The sequence below is a fragment of the Trichechus manatus genome, unplaced genomic scaffold (genome assembly GCF_000243295.1).
Source record: "Trichechus manatus latirostris isolate Lorelei unplaced genomic scaffold, TriManLat1.0 scaffold00009, whole genome shotgun sequence".
Classification (NCBI taxonomy): domain Eukaryota; kingdom Metazoa; phylum Chordata; class Mammalia; order Sirenia; family Trichechidae; genus Trichechus; species Trichechus manatus.
This window is the reverse complement of record NW_004443945.1, coordinates 4,047,268-4,062,914: the sequence shown is the minus strand read 5'-3', so window position 1 is coordinate 4,062,914 and position 15,647 is coordinate 4,047,268. Positions and strand designations below refer to the sequence as shown.

At 38.2% G+C, this 15,647-nt stretch overlaps 1 protein-coding gene across 1 annotated transcript in view; it reads left to right on the top strand.

The window, feature by feature from the left end:
• Positions 1 to 14,247, top strand: part of IQGAP1 (IQ motif containing GTPase activating protein 1) — a 109,377-nt gene extending 95,130 nt beyond the window's left edge. Inside the window, exons 36-38 of the mRNA XM_004370654.2 lie at positions 1,229 to 1,351; positions 9,199 to 9,307; positions 11,909 to 14,247. Coding sequence (XP_004370711.1) covers positions 1,229 to 1,351; positions 9,199 to 9,307; positions 11,909 to 12,022 — 346 coding nt within the window. The 3' untranslated portion in view covers positions 12,023 to 14,247. The remainder of the gene's footprint in view (positions 1 to 1,228; positions 1,352 to 9,198; positions 9,308 to 11,908) is intronic.
• The last annotated feature ends 1,400 nt before the right edge of the window (positions 14,248 to 15,647 follow it).

Here is a 15,647-nt window from a genome sequence, read left to right as displayed (position 1 = left end):
AAAACAGTTTATTTAATCATTTGTCCATTGATGGACTTTTAAGTTGTTTACAGGTGTTTGTTATTATTAAAAATCTGCAACAAATAACCTCTTGTATGTGTGGGCATACTTTTAAACATAAATTCCTAGAAGTGGAATTGCTGAGTCAAAAGTTTTGTGCATTTGTGATTTTGATTTGCCTTCCATAGGGATTCCCATTTGTCTCCTACCAGCAGTGATGAGTGTTAATGCCTCATTTCTTGGGACTCTCCCATTGGAAGTCCTAAAGGATTGGTTCTAATTCATCTGTATTTTCCTTCTTTCCTTTTCTTATCACATCTCGCCTTGATAATCTCAATAGCCTTAGTTATCTAGTGCTGCTATACTTGTAGTATAGAAATACTACAAGTGGTTGGCTTTAACAAACAGGAATTTATTTCCTCACAGTTTAAGAGGCTAGACATCTGAATTCAGGGTGCCAGCTCTAGGGAAAGGTTTTTTCTCTCTGTCAGCTCTGGAAGAAAGATCCTTGTGATCCATGTCTCTTTTGAGCTTCTGCTCCTGGGCATTCTTCATGTGACTTGGCATCTCTCTTCCCTCATCTCTACTTCTTTTGCTTGCTTGTTTAATCTCTTTTATATCTCAGAAGAGATTGATTTAAGACACACCCTATACTAATCTTTCTCATTAATATAACAAAGACAATCCATTCCCAAATGGGATTGTAACCACAGGCACAGAGGTTAGGATTTATAGCACATATTTTTTGGGCACACACTTCAATGCATAATACCTCTTAACATCTATTTCTTTTTCCTTGCTCCCATTCCTCTGTAATTTCTATGCTAGACTAAATTCTTTTAAAAATTATTTTTACTTTTTCCCTTCATAGCTGAGGGGCTTAGAGTATCTCCTTTACCCTTGGGATTCAGTACAGTTCTTCTGGCTGGCATTAGAAGTCCTCACACTTCCTTTCTGTGTGCTTAGGTTCTGAAGGGGACATAGAAGGATTAAGACATTGTCAAATTCATGGAGTATTCTCAAATATCACTTAAAGACAAAGGCAATTTGATAATGTTTCCTCTGTTTTGCAGAGATACTGCTTAGGAGAATCCTAGCCTTTATTTTAGAATTGGCCTATTACTTATGCTTTTGTATGGGAAGCTTGTTTCTGACCTCATATCCTTAGCTAACAAAGATTCAGAGTAGATAGTCACTTATATAAAGTGATATGATGTGATTTTTACAGGGTCTCCAAAAAGCCTAGAGAAATGAAAGGAAGGAAAAGCAAAAAGATTTCCCTGAAATATACAGCAGCAAGACTACATGAAAAAGGAGTTCTTCTGGAAATTGAGGACCTGCAAGAGAATCAGTGAGTATTTACTTTTATGTTTCATAAATTTGATTTTTTAAAAATTTTATTTGTCACACCTTCATTTTATTGTCTATTGTCTAGATTTTTCTTTTCTAGATCATTTTTTATGTACAGATTTAAGGCTCATATTCAAAGCTGATTTGTCTTTCATAAAAGGAAAAGTATTTCCTGCATTTCCTTGTTTGTGAAACATTTGTCTCAGGATGTGTCCACACCTGCTTGTGTGGGCCCCCTCTGAATATTTCCTCTTTAAAGCTGGAAGCCCTTCTTTCCATTTCTTCTGTGCATGAACCAAGAATAAATAAGAGTAACAGTAACAAGATGTTTACTTTATTCCACTTCAGGCTAGGAACCAGGCACTTGCCCTCATTTTTCTGTTCTGGGAAGAGCCAGCTTGCTTGGTACATGGTTCATGGGTCTGACCCCACTGTCCTCCTGCAGGTCCGGGGCCCAGCTGTCATTAGCTAGCACTCACTGGGCTCCTGCTCAGTCAGCCCTGTGACTTCAGGCAGCTGAGCTTCTGATCTTATGTCTGTTAAAAAAATACTCTAAGAAGAAACTTTTATACTTTTATGATTCTACAATAATATATATTTATTATTGAACTTTGAAAATATGGTTAGGCATAAAGAAAAGGCAAAAAAGCATCTATAATCCCAAAAGTCAGAGATAAACAGAAATCGTTTTTGTGTATTTTCTTTTGTCTCTATTCATATAAAGATTGCCTCTCCACTCACTTGTGCACTTGTCTACCTACTTACTTTTTTTTTTTAACATAAATTGGGATCTTACTGTTTATAGGCATGTATCCAACTTTTTTCTTGAAACATTATATTGTGAGCTCTTTTCACTCTTTGAAAGCATTCTTTTTAATGACTATATAATATTCCATACTATAGTTAAAATTTATTTAACCACTCACCTATTGTAAAACATTTAAGTGGATTTTACTTTTTATGTTATTACACTAATATGTGATAACACATTTTAACATATAAATCTTTGATCCTATCTTGGATTTTTTTTTTAATGATAAAAGAGTATAAGAGTTTAAAAAATTTTTTAAACTCATATATATTGCCAAAACATTTTCCAGTAATGTCTGCGTGTGTATGATACCTATTAATCTCACTATCCACCGCGCATCTATCAATTTGTCATACTGTGGTGGTTTGTGTGTTGCTGTGATAATGGAAGCTATGCCGCTGGTATTTCAAATAGCAGCAGGGTCACCTATGGTGGAAATTATCAAACAATATCATTATTATCACACACGAGTAAAACGGTTGCAGCAGCACATTGATAGGAAACTGCCAGAAATTCAAGCTGGATTCAGAAGAGGACGTGGAACAAGAGATATCATTGCCGACGTCAGATTTTGGCTGAAAGCAGAGAATATCAGAGAGACGTTTACATGTGTTGTATTGACTATGCAAAAGGCATTTGACTGTGTGGATCATAACAAATAATGGATAATATTACAAAGAATAGGAATTCTAGAACACACAATTGTGCTCCTGCAGAACCTGCACGTTGACCAAGAGGCATTCATTTAAACAGAACTAGGGGATACTGCGTGATTGAAAATTAGGAAGGGTGTGCATCAGGGTGTATCCTTTCACCATACTAATTCAATCTGTATATTGAGCAAATAATCTGAGACAATATGAAGAAGAGTGCAGCATCAGGATTGATGCTCATTAAGAACCTTCAATATGCAGATGACACAACCTTGCTCCTTGGAAGCGAGGATGGTGCAACTCTGTCTCATGTACTTTGGACATGTTATCAGGAGGGACCAGTCCCTGGAAAGGACATCATACTTGGTGTAAGGTAAAGGGTCAGCGAAAAAGAGGAAGACTCGACGAGATGGATTGACAGTGGCTACAACAGTGGGCTCAAACACAGGAACAATTGTGAGTATGGCGCAGGACTGGGCAGTGTTTCATGGTATTGTATGTAGGGTCAGTGTGAATGGGAACTGACTCGATGGGATGTAACAACAACAAAACAGCGGTAGTCTCACTACTTCCTTGCCATCATTGAATATTAAAAAATATTTTCCCAAACTAACACAAACTGAAGTTGAAAATCTGAACAGACGCATAATGAGTGAAGAGATTGAAAAAGTAATAAAAAATTCCAAACCAAAAAAAGCCCTGGCCCAGATGGCTTCACTGGGGAATTCTACCATTCAGAGAAGAGCTTACACCAGTATTACTCAAATTATTTCAGAACATAGAAAAGGAAGGGATACTTCCAAATTCATTCTATGAAGCCAGCATAACCCTGATACCAAAACCAGGCAAAAAAAAAAAAGAATTATAGACCAATATCTCTTATAAATATAGATGTAAAAATTCTCAACAAAATTCTGGCCAATAGAATTCAGTGTCATATCAAAAAAATAATAATAATAATACACCACAGCCAAGTGGGATTCATACCAGGTATGCAAGGATAGGTCAACATTAGAAAATTAATCAGCGTAATCCACCACGGAAATAATCACATGATCATCTCAAATCCATGCAGAAAAGGCATTCAATGAAGTCCAAAACCCACTCCTGATAAAAACTCTCAATAAAATAGGTATAGAAGGGAAATTTCCTCAACATAATAAAGTGCACCTATACAAAACCAACAGCCAAAATCATTCTTACGGGAGAGAGGCTTAAAACATTCCCCTTGAAAACAGGAACAAGACAAGGATGCCCTTTATCACCACTCCTATTTAACATTTTGCTGTAAGTCCTAGCTAGAGCAATAAGGCAAGAAAAAGAAATAAAGGGCATCCAACTTGTAAGGAAAAAGTATCCCTATTTGCGGATGTTATGATACTGTACAAAGAAAACCCAAAAGATACCATGAGAAATCTACTGGAACTAATAGATTCAGTAGAGTAGCAGGATACAAGATAAACATACAAAAATCAGTTGGATTCCTATACGCCAGTAAAGAGAATTACGAAAAGAAAATCAGGAAAACAATGCCATTTATAATAGCCCCTAAAAAAATAAAATACTTAGGAATAAATCTAACCAGGGATGTAAAAGACCTATACAAAGAAAACTACAAAACACTACTGCAGGAAAGCAAAGGAGACCTATATAAATGGAAAAACATACCATGCTCATGGATAGGTAGATTCAACATTGTGAAACTGTTGATTCTACCCAAAGCAGTCTACAAATACAATGCAGTCCGATCCAAATACCAAAAGCATTCTTTAAAGAGATGGAAAAACTAATCATTAACATTATATGGAAAGGGAGGAGGCCCTGGATAAGTAAAGCACTATTGAAGAAGAAAGTAGGAGGACTTGCACTACCTGACCTCAGAACCTACTATACAGCTATGGTAGTCAAAACAGCCTGGTAGTGGTACAACAACAGACAAATTGACCAGTGGAACAGAATTGAGAACCCAGATGTAAATCCATCCACCTGACCTTCAACAAAGGCCCAAAGTCCATCAAATGGGGAAAAGACAGTCTTTTTAACAAATGGTGCTGGCAAAACTGGATGTCCATCTGCAAAAAAATGAAACAGGACCCATACCTCACACTATACACAAAAACTAATTCAAAATGGATCAGAGGCCTAAATACAAAACCAAAAACTATAAAGGTCACAGAAGAAAAATAGGGGCAACACTAGAGGCCCTAATACACTGCATTAACAGGATACAAACCATAACTAACAGTATACAAACACGAGAAGATAAGCTAGATAACTGGGATCTTGTAAAAATTAAACACTTATGCTCATCAAAAGACTTCACCAAAAGAGTAAAAAGAGAACCTATAGACTGGGAAAAAAAATTTGGCTATGCAAATCTGACAAAGGTCTAATTTCTAAAATCTACAGGAAAATCCAATACCTCTACAACAAAAAGACAAATAATCCAATAAATGATGGACAAAGTACATGAACAGACACTTCACCAAAGAAGACATTCAGGCGGCTAACAGATACATAAGGAAGTGCTTGTGATCACTAGCCATTAGAGAAATGCAAATCAAAACCACAATGAGATACCATCTTACCCTGACTTACTGGCACGAATTTCAAAAACAGAAAATAACAAATATTGGAGAGGCCGCGGGGAGATTGGAAGTCTTATGTACTGCTGGTGGGAACGCAAAATAGTACAACCATTTTGGAAAACGATATGGTGCTTTTTTTTTTTAATTGTTGTAGTTTAAGTTTACAATTCAAGTCAGTCTCTCATACAAAAATTTATACATACACTGTTATGTGACCCCAGTTGCTCTCCCTATACTGTGACAACACGCTCCTTCTTTCCACCACTGATTTCCCATGTCCATTCAACCAGCTTCTAACCCTCTCTGCCTTCTCATCTTACCTCTGGACAGGAACTGCCCATTTAGTCTCATGTATCTACTTGAGCTAAGAAGCACACTCTTCACGAGTATCATTTTATGTCCCACAGTCCAGTCCAATCTTTGTCTGAAGAGTTGGCCTCGGGAATTGTTTTACTTCTGGGTTCACAGAGAGGCTGGGGCCGTGCTTTCTGGGGTTCCTCCAGTCTCAGTCAGACCATTAAGTCTGGTCTTTTTACTAGAATTTGAGTTTTGCACCCCACCTTTCTCTTGCTCCATCAGGGACTCTCTGTTGTGTTCCCAGTCAGGGCGGTCGTTGGTGGTAGCTGGCCACCATCTAGTTCTTCTGGTCTCAGGCTGATGAAGTCTCTGGTTTATGTGGCCCTTGCTGTCTCTTGGGCTAATACTTGTGTCTTTGGTGTTCTTCATTCTTCTTTACTCCAGGTGGTGGGGACCAGTTGCTGCATCTTAGATGACCGCTTGCTAGCTTTTAAGAGAGATGGCGCTTCCTTAAAAAGCTAGCAATAGAAGTACCATATGATCCAGCAGTCCCACCCTAGGAATATATCCTAGAGAAATAAGAGCCATCACACAAATAGACATATGCACGCCCATGTTCACTGCAGCATTATTCACAATAGCAAAAAGGTGGAAACAACCTAGGTGCCCATCAACAGATGAATAGATAAACTATGCTACATACACACAATGGAGTATTATGCAACAATAAAGAACAATGAACCTGCGAAGCATCTCACAAAATAAATGAATCTGGAGGGCATTTTGCTGAGTGAAATAAGTCAATCACAAAAGGACAAATATTGTATGAGACCACTATTATAAAAACTTATGAAAAGGTTTACACACAAAAAGAAACAATCTTTGATGGTTACTACGGAGGGGAGAGAAAAACACTAAATATACAATAGATAAGTGGTAACTTTGGTGAAGGGTAAGATGGTACAACTTGTCCCAGGCAAGGTCACGGAAGCTCCACAGACACATCCAAACTCCATGAGGGACCAAATTACTGGGCTGAGGGCTGTGGGGACCATGGTCTCAGGGAACATCTTGCTCAACTGATACAACATAGCTTATAAAGAAAATGTTCTACATTCTACTTTGGTGAATAGCATCTGGGTCTTAAAAGCTTGTGAGTGGCCATCTAAATACTCCACTGGTCTCACTCTGTCTGGAGCAAGGGAGAATGAAGAAAACCAAAGACAAACAAGGGAAAGATTAGTCCAAAGGACTAATGGACCACACGTACTACAGCCTCCACCAGACTGAGTCCAGCACAACTAGATGGTGCCCAGCTACTACCACCAACTGCTCTGACAGGGATCACAATAGAGGGTCCCAGACAGAGCTGGAGAAAAATGTAGAACAAAAATTCTAATGCAAAAAGATAAAAAAAAAAAGACCAGACTTACTATCTGACAGAGACTGGAGAAACCTCGAGAGTATGGCCCCCAGACACCCTTATAGCTTAGTAACGAAGTCACTCCTGAGGTTCACCCTTCAGCCAAAGATTAGACAGGCCCATAAAACAAAACGAGACTAACTGGCATAGCAGCCCAGAGGCAAGGACGAGAAGGCAGGAGGCAGCAGGAAAGCTGGTAACAGAGAACCCAAGGTCGAGAAAGGCAGAGTGTTGACATGTCGTGGGGTTGACAACCAATGTCACAAAACAATATGTGTATTAATTATTTAATGAGAAACTAGTTTGCTCTGTAAACCTTCATCTAAAGTAGAATTAAAAAAATAATTTTTGATGTTTTTTATTTCCATTGTTAAAAATAGCATCTCACTTTTAAAACTTGTGTCTCTTTGAATTCTGGTTGAGGTATATGGTTGCGTTTTCTGTGTGTGTGTGCTTTTTAACATAGTTTATTGTCTCTATTTTCGCTTACCCATTTTATCTTTTGTTCATTTTTCAGTTAGGGACCTTACTGTCTCTCTGTCTGCCTTTCTCTCTTTGGTTGAGTACTTTATGTATTTTTCAAATCTGTTTTCACAACATTTATTATCTTTTCCCTTCTTTTTGCCATTATTTTCCACAACTGTTCAAGTGCCTGCTCTATTAGCCTCTCTTACTTCTTTTTATTGGTCACTGTGGGCTTAAAAACCAGATAACCCTTTCACCTAAAACACAATAAAATTTAAAAAAAAAACAACCCACCAGATAACCAACCAAACTTGGTATAATAAGATGATTTATCACATGAAATAGATACTTCTAAGAAATAACCTGTGAGAACTTCTGTTGAGTAAAATGCATGTACTTCAGTGCATGGATTTTGTGGCCTCTCTCTTAGCTTCTCAGCGAACTGTTTTGCCTCCTTCATGGTTCTCAGCTCTGTTCCAGACAGATAAGGTTGCTCCACAGTTGAGTTCTGGAAATCTGGGGTGACATTTGGGGAACAGCATATTCCTACCTTCTTCTGATGCCATAAAATTCTCTGACATGTAACATCTTCAGAGAAACATCTTAAATATTTTCAATAACAGCAATTCATCTTTGGTGGTACTCAGATAGTACACACATATATATATATATATCTCATAGAGCACTTACAATAATACCTCCTGAGGGGCACAGTTGGCAAAAAAAGTATAACATGCAAGTTATTTGTGTAAAAATATGGTGTGTGTGTGTGTGTGTATGTATGTATGTATGTATGTATGTATGTATGTATGTATGTATGTATGTATGTATGTATGTATGTATGTATGTATGAATGACAGGAGCCCTGGTGGTGCGGTGGTTAAGTGCTGATCTTCTAAGCGAAAGGTAAGCAGTTCAAACCCACCGGCCGCTCTGTGGGAGAAAGATGTGGCAGTCTACTTCCCTAAAGATGTACAGCCTTGGAAATGCTATGGAGCAGTTCTACTCTGTCCTGTAGGGTCTCTGTGAGTCGGAGTCGACTCAATGGCAGTGGGTTTTTTTTTGTGTGTGTGTGTGTTATATATATACACATATACATATAAAACAGTTGCTTCTTTCCAGTAAACCTCTTCTGATTCTTTTTGCACTGACCTCCTTTTATTTGTTCACTTCTCTCAATCCTCAAACATGCATGCTTACAAACACTCGCACAGTCACTCTCTCTGTCTCTCACCTCTCTGTCCAGCACACTTTCCCAATTCTCATTTTTTTTCATTAGGTTCCAGTAGTAGTCATTTGGAAGGCCAACGAGATTCCTCTGACATCATCCCTTCAGAAGCCCTTTGTGGCATTTCTCAATGGTTCCTGTTTCAGTTGAATGCAAGCACTACTGGGAGAGGTTGTCATTCTTCTGTCAAAGTCCCAAAGCGGATGGTACTTAAGGAGTAGCAATCCCACACTGCTTCACTTGCAGAAGTCACTGTGGACCTATGTTTTTTATCCCTTTTCATCCTTGAAGACTTTGTTTCTCTCCTTTCCCCATATCACAGAGTATTTTTATTTGAGAATATAAAAACCGTGCCTTTATGATTATGTGTTATGTTTCAACAGGTTTAAAAATGTTATCTTTGAAATCAGTCCAACGGAAGAAGTTGGAGACTTTGAAGTAAAAGCCAAATTCATGGGAGTTCAAATGGAGACTTTTATGTTACATTATCAGGTGGGTACGCACCAGGTGGAACCTGAATGCTCACACTTGTGCGCACGCACACCTCTCTCTCTCTGTATATGTGTGTGTGTATGTGCGTATGTATGAAACCTGTGAGAGCTGGAACTCAACCAGATTGCCTTGTTTTTCAGGGTCTGACAAGTTTTCCGCCTTTGGCAGGGTTTAGCTTACCACTATATCACTATTAGTGGAAAATATTTGAGTTGTCATTCTCTGACAGGTGTCTGCCTTACACAGGTTCCAGCTTTCACAGGTTTTACTGTCTGTATAGATGGTAGTTATATTATTGTCAAGGTAGAAGATATAGATAAAAAGATCTGTTTGGGAAAGCCGCTCATATTCAGGCCTCACATTGTGGGGAAAGAAGGTGAGGGTTTTGGTGTGTCTAATTTGGTCTGTGTACTCTGGAGAGCTTTTGCAGATGTGTAATCTTCTGAAAACATTTAGCTGAAGCTTCCACTTAGTGTTGCCACTAAATTGAACTGATACCTTGGACTTGAACAAAATTCTTAAGTACAAGTCTTGACAGTACAAAATTCTAAGCTTACTCAGTAGCTTAAAATTCTTTTTTTTCCTCATTTTGATTTGATATAGGTACTTAAAGGTTAGATGTATTCCTGACAAGGTATAAATTACATCTTTGTAGACTGAAACCCATTTTAAATTAAAAAAGAACTCTGCAGTGAATCATTTTGTAACATAAATAATTATCTCTGATTTTTACACATTAAAAAATTTCAGGACATTGAGAGGATCCCTAGGTAACGTCTAGACTCCTTTAGCTTTGTGTATATAGTTATTTCATAGTATGTTCCTTTCTCTGAACATGCATTTGGGCTTTTGCACATGCTGCTTCCTCTTAATTGGGTGTGCTTCCTCCTCCCCCACCTCTTCTGTCATGTATTGAGTACTTGCATCATGTCTGTTGTTAGCTTCTGTCAACAACCCCATGTGCTACAGAGTAGAACTGCTCCGTAGGTCTTTCTTGGCTGTAATCTTTACAGAAGCAGTTCGCCAGGCCTTTATTCTGTGGAGTCGCTGGGTGGGTTCAAACTGCCAACATTTGGGTTAGCAATTGATTGCAAACCTCTTGTGCCACCCAGACTCCTTTGCATGTGTGTTAACACCTCTAAAGCTGCCCCTACCAGCCAAGCCACAATTGGTGGTTCCCTCTTTGCTTCTGTAACCCTTAGAGCCACCTTCTGTTTATAGTAGGCCTCACATTATAGTGAAATGATATGTTGAGTTCTTCCCTTCCCCACCTGCCAAAACTGTGAACTCCTTAAGGACAGGTAGTATTTTTTAGTCATCTTTCTTTCCTTCTCAGTGACTAGTGGTAGCTGAACAAATAAATGATTTTGTGATGCACGTGGCTAGCTGAAGTACTTATACAAAGAAAGATCCTGTTAGCCCCTCCGTTTCACCAAATTCTTATAGACTAACCAGTCTGCCTAGTTTATTCTTTCACACACCAATTCATGAAATACGGAGTGAATGCCAGGTGTGATGTGTTGTATTAGGCACGGTGAACACCAGGTCCCCACCCTCATAGAGCTGCTACGATTGTTCCAAAAGATTGATTGAACTTTTGGGGTCCCTTCAAGCGTTTTGATTCCTGCTTTCTCACCATCACTCTTCTAAAGTGTAGGGTGAGACCACTCAGATTTTCTGAACTTTCTCTGGGCAGTGGAGGTTAGTGAGAAAAGCAGCGGCTTTGAGTCAGATCTGGATTCACCACACCCAGTCTGTATTCTTGGGCGGGTCAGCCAACAGCTCTGAGCCTCAGTAGCCACATCTTAAAGTAGGACAATCATACCTCATAGGATTTTTGTGAGGACTTAAAAAGGTAACTTTATAATGTGCTTACACAATGTCAAGTGCCAATAGAAGTGTAGTCTCTCTTTTTTACTTGCCTTCAGAATATAAAATCTTCCTCATGTGAAATCGAAATTAGGAATCTAGTAGATATTGTTGACATAACATTACTGGCTTTATCTTATTTTCAGTAATTAATGTATTTCATCATGGATTGAAATGCCTTCACCTTCTCCAGACTAATTAAAACTGGTGACCTATTACTTAGTAAAATGGGAAGATGTTCTTGCAACTTCTGAAATAAAACGCTTGGATGTGTGTAACAACATGCTTCTTTTTCTTTCCATGTTTGGATAAACAACATGACTTCTTAACTCCAAATTAACCAGAAAACTCAGTTGACCAATGTACCCTATTCCTCAAACTCTTTCTCACCCCATTTCACATCTGGCACACCCCCCAAAAAACCCAAACCCATTGTCGTCGAGTTGATTCCCACTTATAGAGACCCCATGTGTTGCAGGGTAGAACTGAGCTCCATGGGGTTTTCTTGGCTGTAATCTTTGTAGAAGATCGCTAGGCCTTTCTTTCGTGACACTACTGGGTGGGTTTGAGCCACCAACCTGTCTGTTGGTAGCTAAGTGCATACCTTTTGCACCACCCAGGCACCTTCTGACATACAAGGCATGCCTTATTCCTTCTGAGTCCCTCCTACCTTGTGTCCTTTCTTTCTTGTTCCACACACTTGATTAACTGTCAAAATGTTTTTTCAAACAGGACCTGCTGCAGCTACAATATGAAGGAGTTGCAGTCATGAAATTATTTGATAGAGCTAAAGTAAATGTCAACCTCCTGATCTTCCTTCTCAACAAAAAGTTCTATGGGAAGTAATTGATTGTTTGCTGCCAGCCCGGAAGGATGAAGTAAAGAAGTGCCTCTAGGCTTCTTTACCCATCAGGAGCAAAGACCCAGTCCAGGACCATGCCTCAATCTGATCCATTCCCAATGCCACATTTTAACTCCCCCTGCTCTGGTGGGGCATTTGTTGCCTTTTTTTTTCTATGGTGAAATTGTATCTTAGGCCTACCTAGTCTGACCCTTCTGGTTCCTCCATTTTCTTCTGTCACTTAAGAGTGGGAACCCCCATAAAACCTGTCTCTATACTGTCTTAGAGGTTGCATTACTAAATTGTGAGCTTTGGTGTTTGTTTTAATTAGCAATAAGGATGGCGGGATTTGAATTCTTGTTGTTTATAAGCAGAAGCTGTTAGCACCAGTAACATGCATACACAGAAGACACACAATTAAAATTAAAATGTCAGATTAGCTACAGTTATTAGGTTGTGAAGTCCCTGTCCCATCAGCACAATTGAAGGATAGGGAGATGATCATTGGTTCTCTTCCACTGGGCAGGAGCTAATAGAAGCCACTGTTCTGTATCCAGAGGAAGCATTTCTAGAAAAAAGGAGATACATTTTTTAAATGTTACCATCAAATTTGGGTAATTCTGTTAGTATAACTCCCTGGCCAGTGGATGGGAGAATCCCACTGATAATATTCAGCTGTTTGAGTCAATTCAGAATGATCTGAGGTGCCCCTCTTGGTGACTTGCTTGTTTGTGTTGGTGCACAGAGGTTGACTAGGTTCAGGAAGACAGTCCACTCCATCCCTACCGCAATGGAATGGGTTAGATCTAGCATAGAATATAATTGTCTTAAATCGTTTTATATCTTAAGAGTGCCTTATTAAAGTGTAGATTTATTTCTTAAAATGTGGGTGATAGGAATTTTAAAGATTTATATAATGCTTCAAAAGCCTTTAGAATACTGTAAGAAAATGATTTTTTATAAATTGGCTTATTTGTATATCTGAACTCTTGAAACTTTCTTATAGCTAAAACACTAGGATTTATCTGCAGAGTTACAGAGATAATCCTGCCTTAAATAGTCTAAAACGCCAGCGAACCCATGTTACACTTAATTAAAGTCTTTTTTTTTTTCCTCATTTTTTTCTCCTCTTTTCCCTTGCTGCCCACATTGTACCTTTATGTTATAATCCCCAGTTTTCTGGTTTTTTTTTTTTTTTTAAATTCAGTTGTAAACACTGAGGAAGCTTTTGTTCTTAAATAAAAAGTCATGTACTTTTTAAAAAATATGCTTATCCAGGAAAACATACTGAAATCATGCTACTGAGCCTCCATTTTCTCTGATATTTTGGTTCAGTATAAGAACTTTTATTATCATAAAGTATAAACTTAATAAACTAACATTTTAAAATTTACTGATACATATTTAAAGCCAATAATTTGTATTAAGAGTAAATTAAGTGGTGTGTCCCCATTACAAGTGTAAATACTGGAGAAGTGTTTTTCATGATGGATTGTTCACTCCATCAGGCCTGTGGGTGCAGATGTGAGTTCTGTGGGCGCTTTCCCCACTCCATTCCATCCACAGGGCGGCAGCTGAGGCTCAGGAGCCCTAGAAGATGGGGAATAGGTGAGTGTGGAGTGCCATGTCACGATGCTGTACCACCTTGACCTTGTTTTTAGTTGTATTTTGGAAGACAATTTTTTTTTAGTAAACATTTTTCTCAGATAAAAAAAAAAAATGCTATTACAGTTAGCATCACCTCAAAAAGTGGGAACAACCAAAATGTCAATCCTTTTTCCTTAAAAGCGGATACCCTTCCCAAATGCTTGTCAGGCCTCAAGGCCACATCCAAGACAGATAATAATGAGCGAAGTTTACAACTCCTTAATAAATAAATGTATCAGTTATTTGTAAGGATTAAGGTTTCCTTCACACAACTTCTGACGCAAAATAGCGCAAAATGCACTTCAAGAATTTTTATGATAAATATATAGAATTGTGGTTTTTAACAGCATAGATACTGCCCTGACAAACTCTCAAGTCATGGCATTGAAACCAGTTAGCTTTTATTACTTTTATTTATTAGCTGTATCATTCTTCCGTCTCATCTCTCCTTCTTTGACCTTCTCTTTGACCAGCCAACATGACATTTATCATGAATTTACTTCCAAGAATTTGGACTGCCCATCAGACTGCTGCTGCACACAATTGCCTTTGTATCTCTGAGAAATAAAAGGTCATTTGTTCATGTTTGTGTTTTTCTCGGTTTCATTGTTAGCAGTTCCTGCTGAACAGAGTGTTGACTAGAGTGAGATTTAATAATTAAAAACCACAACAGAAAACAGTCTCTTTCTTTATAGCCTTTTGTGGAGCAAACACAAATCAGCTATCAAATCACTGCATATCTCAAAGCAATTTTTAAGATGTGAGTTAGCCTTTTAAAATTTAATATGTTTAAAGTAGTCTCAGCTTAAAAAGAAGTGGGGGGAGGGCAAACATAATGTCACTTCATTCTTATTAGCTGATGGCTGAAAGTTTAAAACTATGCCAGCAGTTCACATTATTTTATAAGCAGCACACTAGGTGTTGAGCAGAATGTACATACAGTCAGAATATGTCTCTTTGTTGTGGGTTTATATTTTATGTTACAAGCAAGTTGCCAGAAAAAACTAGAGGAATTTAGATATAGAAAAGCTAAGCAGCAGCAAAAAGCTAAGCAGCAGCAAAAAAAGAAGAAGTGGCTTCCTCATCAGAGGGCAGCTTTACTGAAAAATACTAACATGTATGTAAGCATCCTGTTGTGGTTGTAAACTGTGGCCAGTCTATACTGGAAAATTAGTGGCAGTATGAAATAAGGAAGAAGACAAAGTAACTCCACAGTAAATAAAAGTAAAAAATTGGAGGTAATGTTTGGGTGAGTGGCTGAAGATGTCCCCAGAAAACTCTGAAGAGGAGTGATGTGGTAAGAAAATAGGCTTTGGGGGGTCAGACCTGGCCCTGGCAGTGGGGCCTTGTGAAAATTGCCTCTCTGAGCCTCAGTTTTCTCATTTTGAAATGGGGATGACACTGTCTGGTAGGTTTGTTCTTGAAACCTAAAATACATTTTATTAATGCTCTACATTGCCTTGCAAAGAAATAAAGGGAGCTAGAAAGATGCTTATCAGAGTTTAATAATATTAAATGAGGAAAACAAGACAAAGGGAAAATTAGAGTAGGAAGGTAAGATGATAGTAGACAAGGGCACGCCAGGGAGTCCTAGGTGCCCGCTGGCAGTGCCGTCTTACAGAAGTCCATCACCGGGGCTCTTCATACTTTGTAAATTTGACATCTAAAATTTTTTGTTTAAGTTGTGATTTTCAGGATAAAAATTATCTTGCTTATAAAGGTATCCAATGGAACCCTCTATCATCCATTTTAGAACATACACGAACAAAACTCTGTCAGCTGGAAAATTTACATATTTTTTTCTCTTTAAACTCGTATTTCTATTCCACTTCCCTCACGGCATTTTACCCTAATGTAATATTGTAAAGCATAAGTCTTACTTTTGGTCATCCTGTCATAATTCTCTAACAACAACAAAAATACACACACACACACAACATTTTTTAAAAATTGGGTTTTTTCCTGTGACCATAAGGCTGTTAA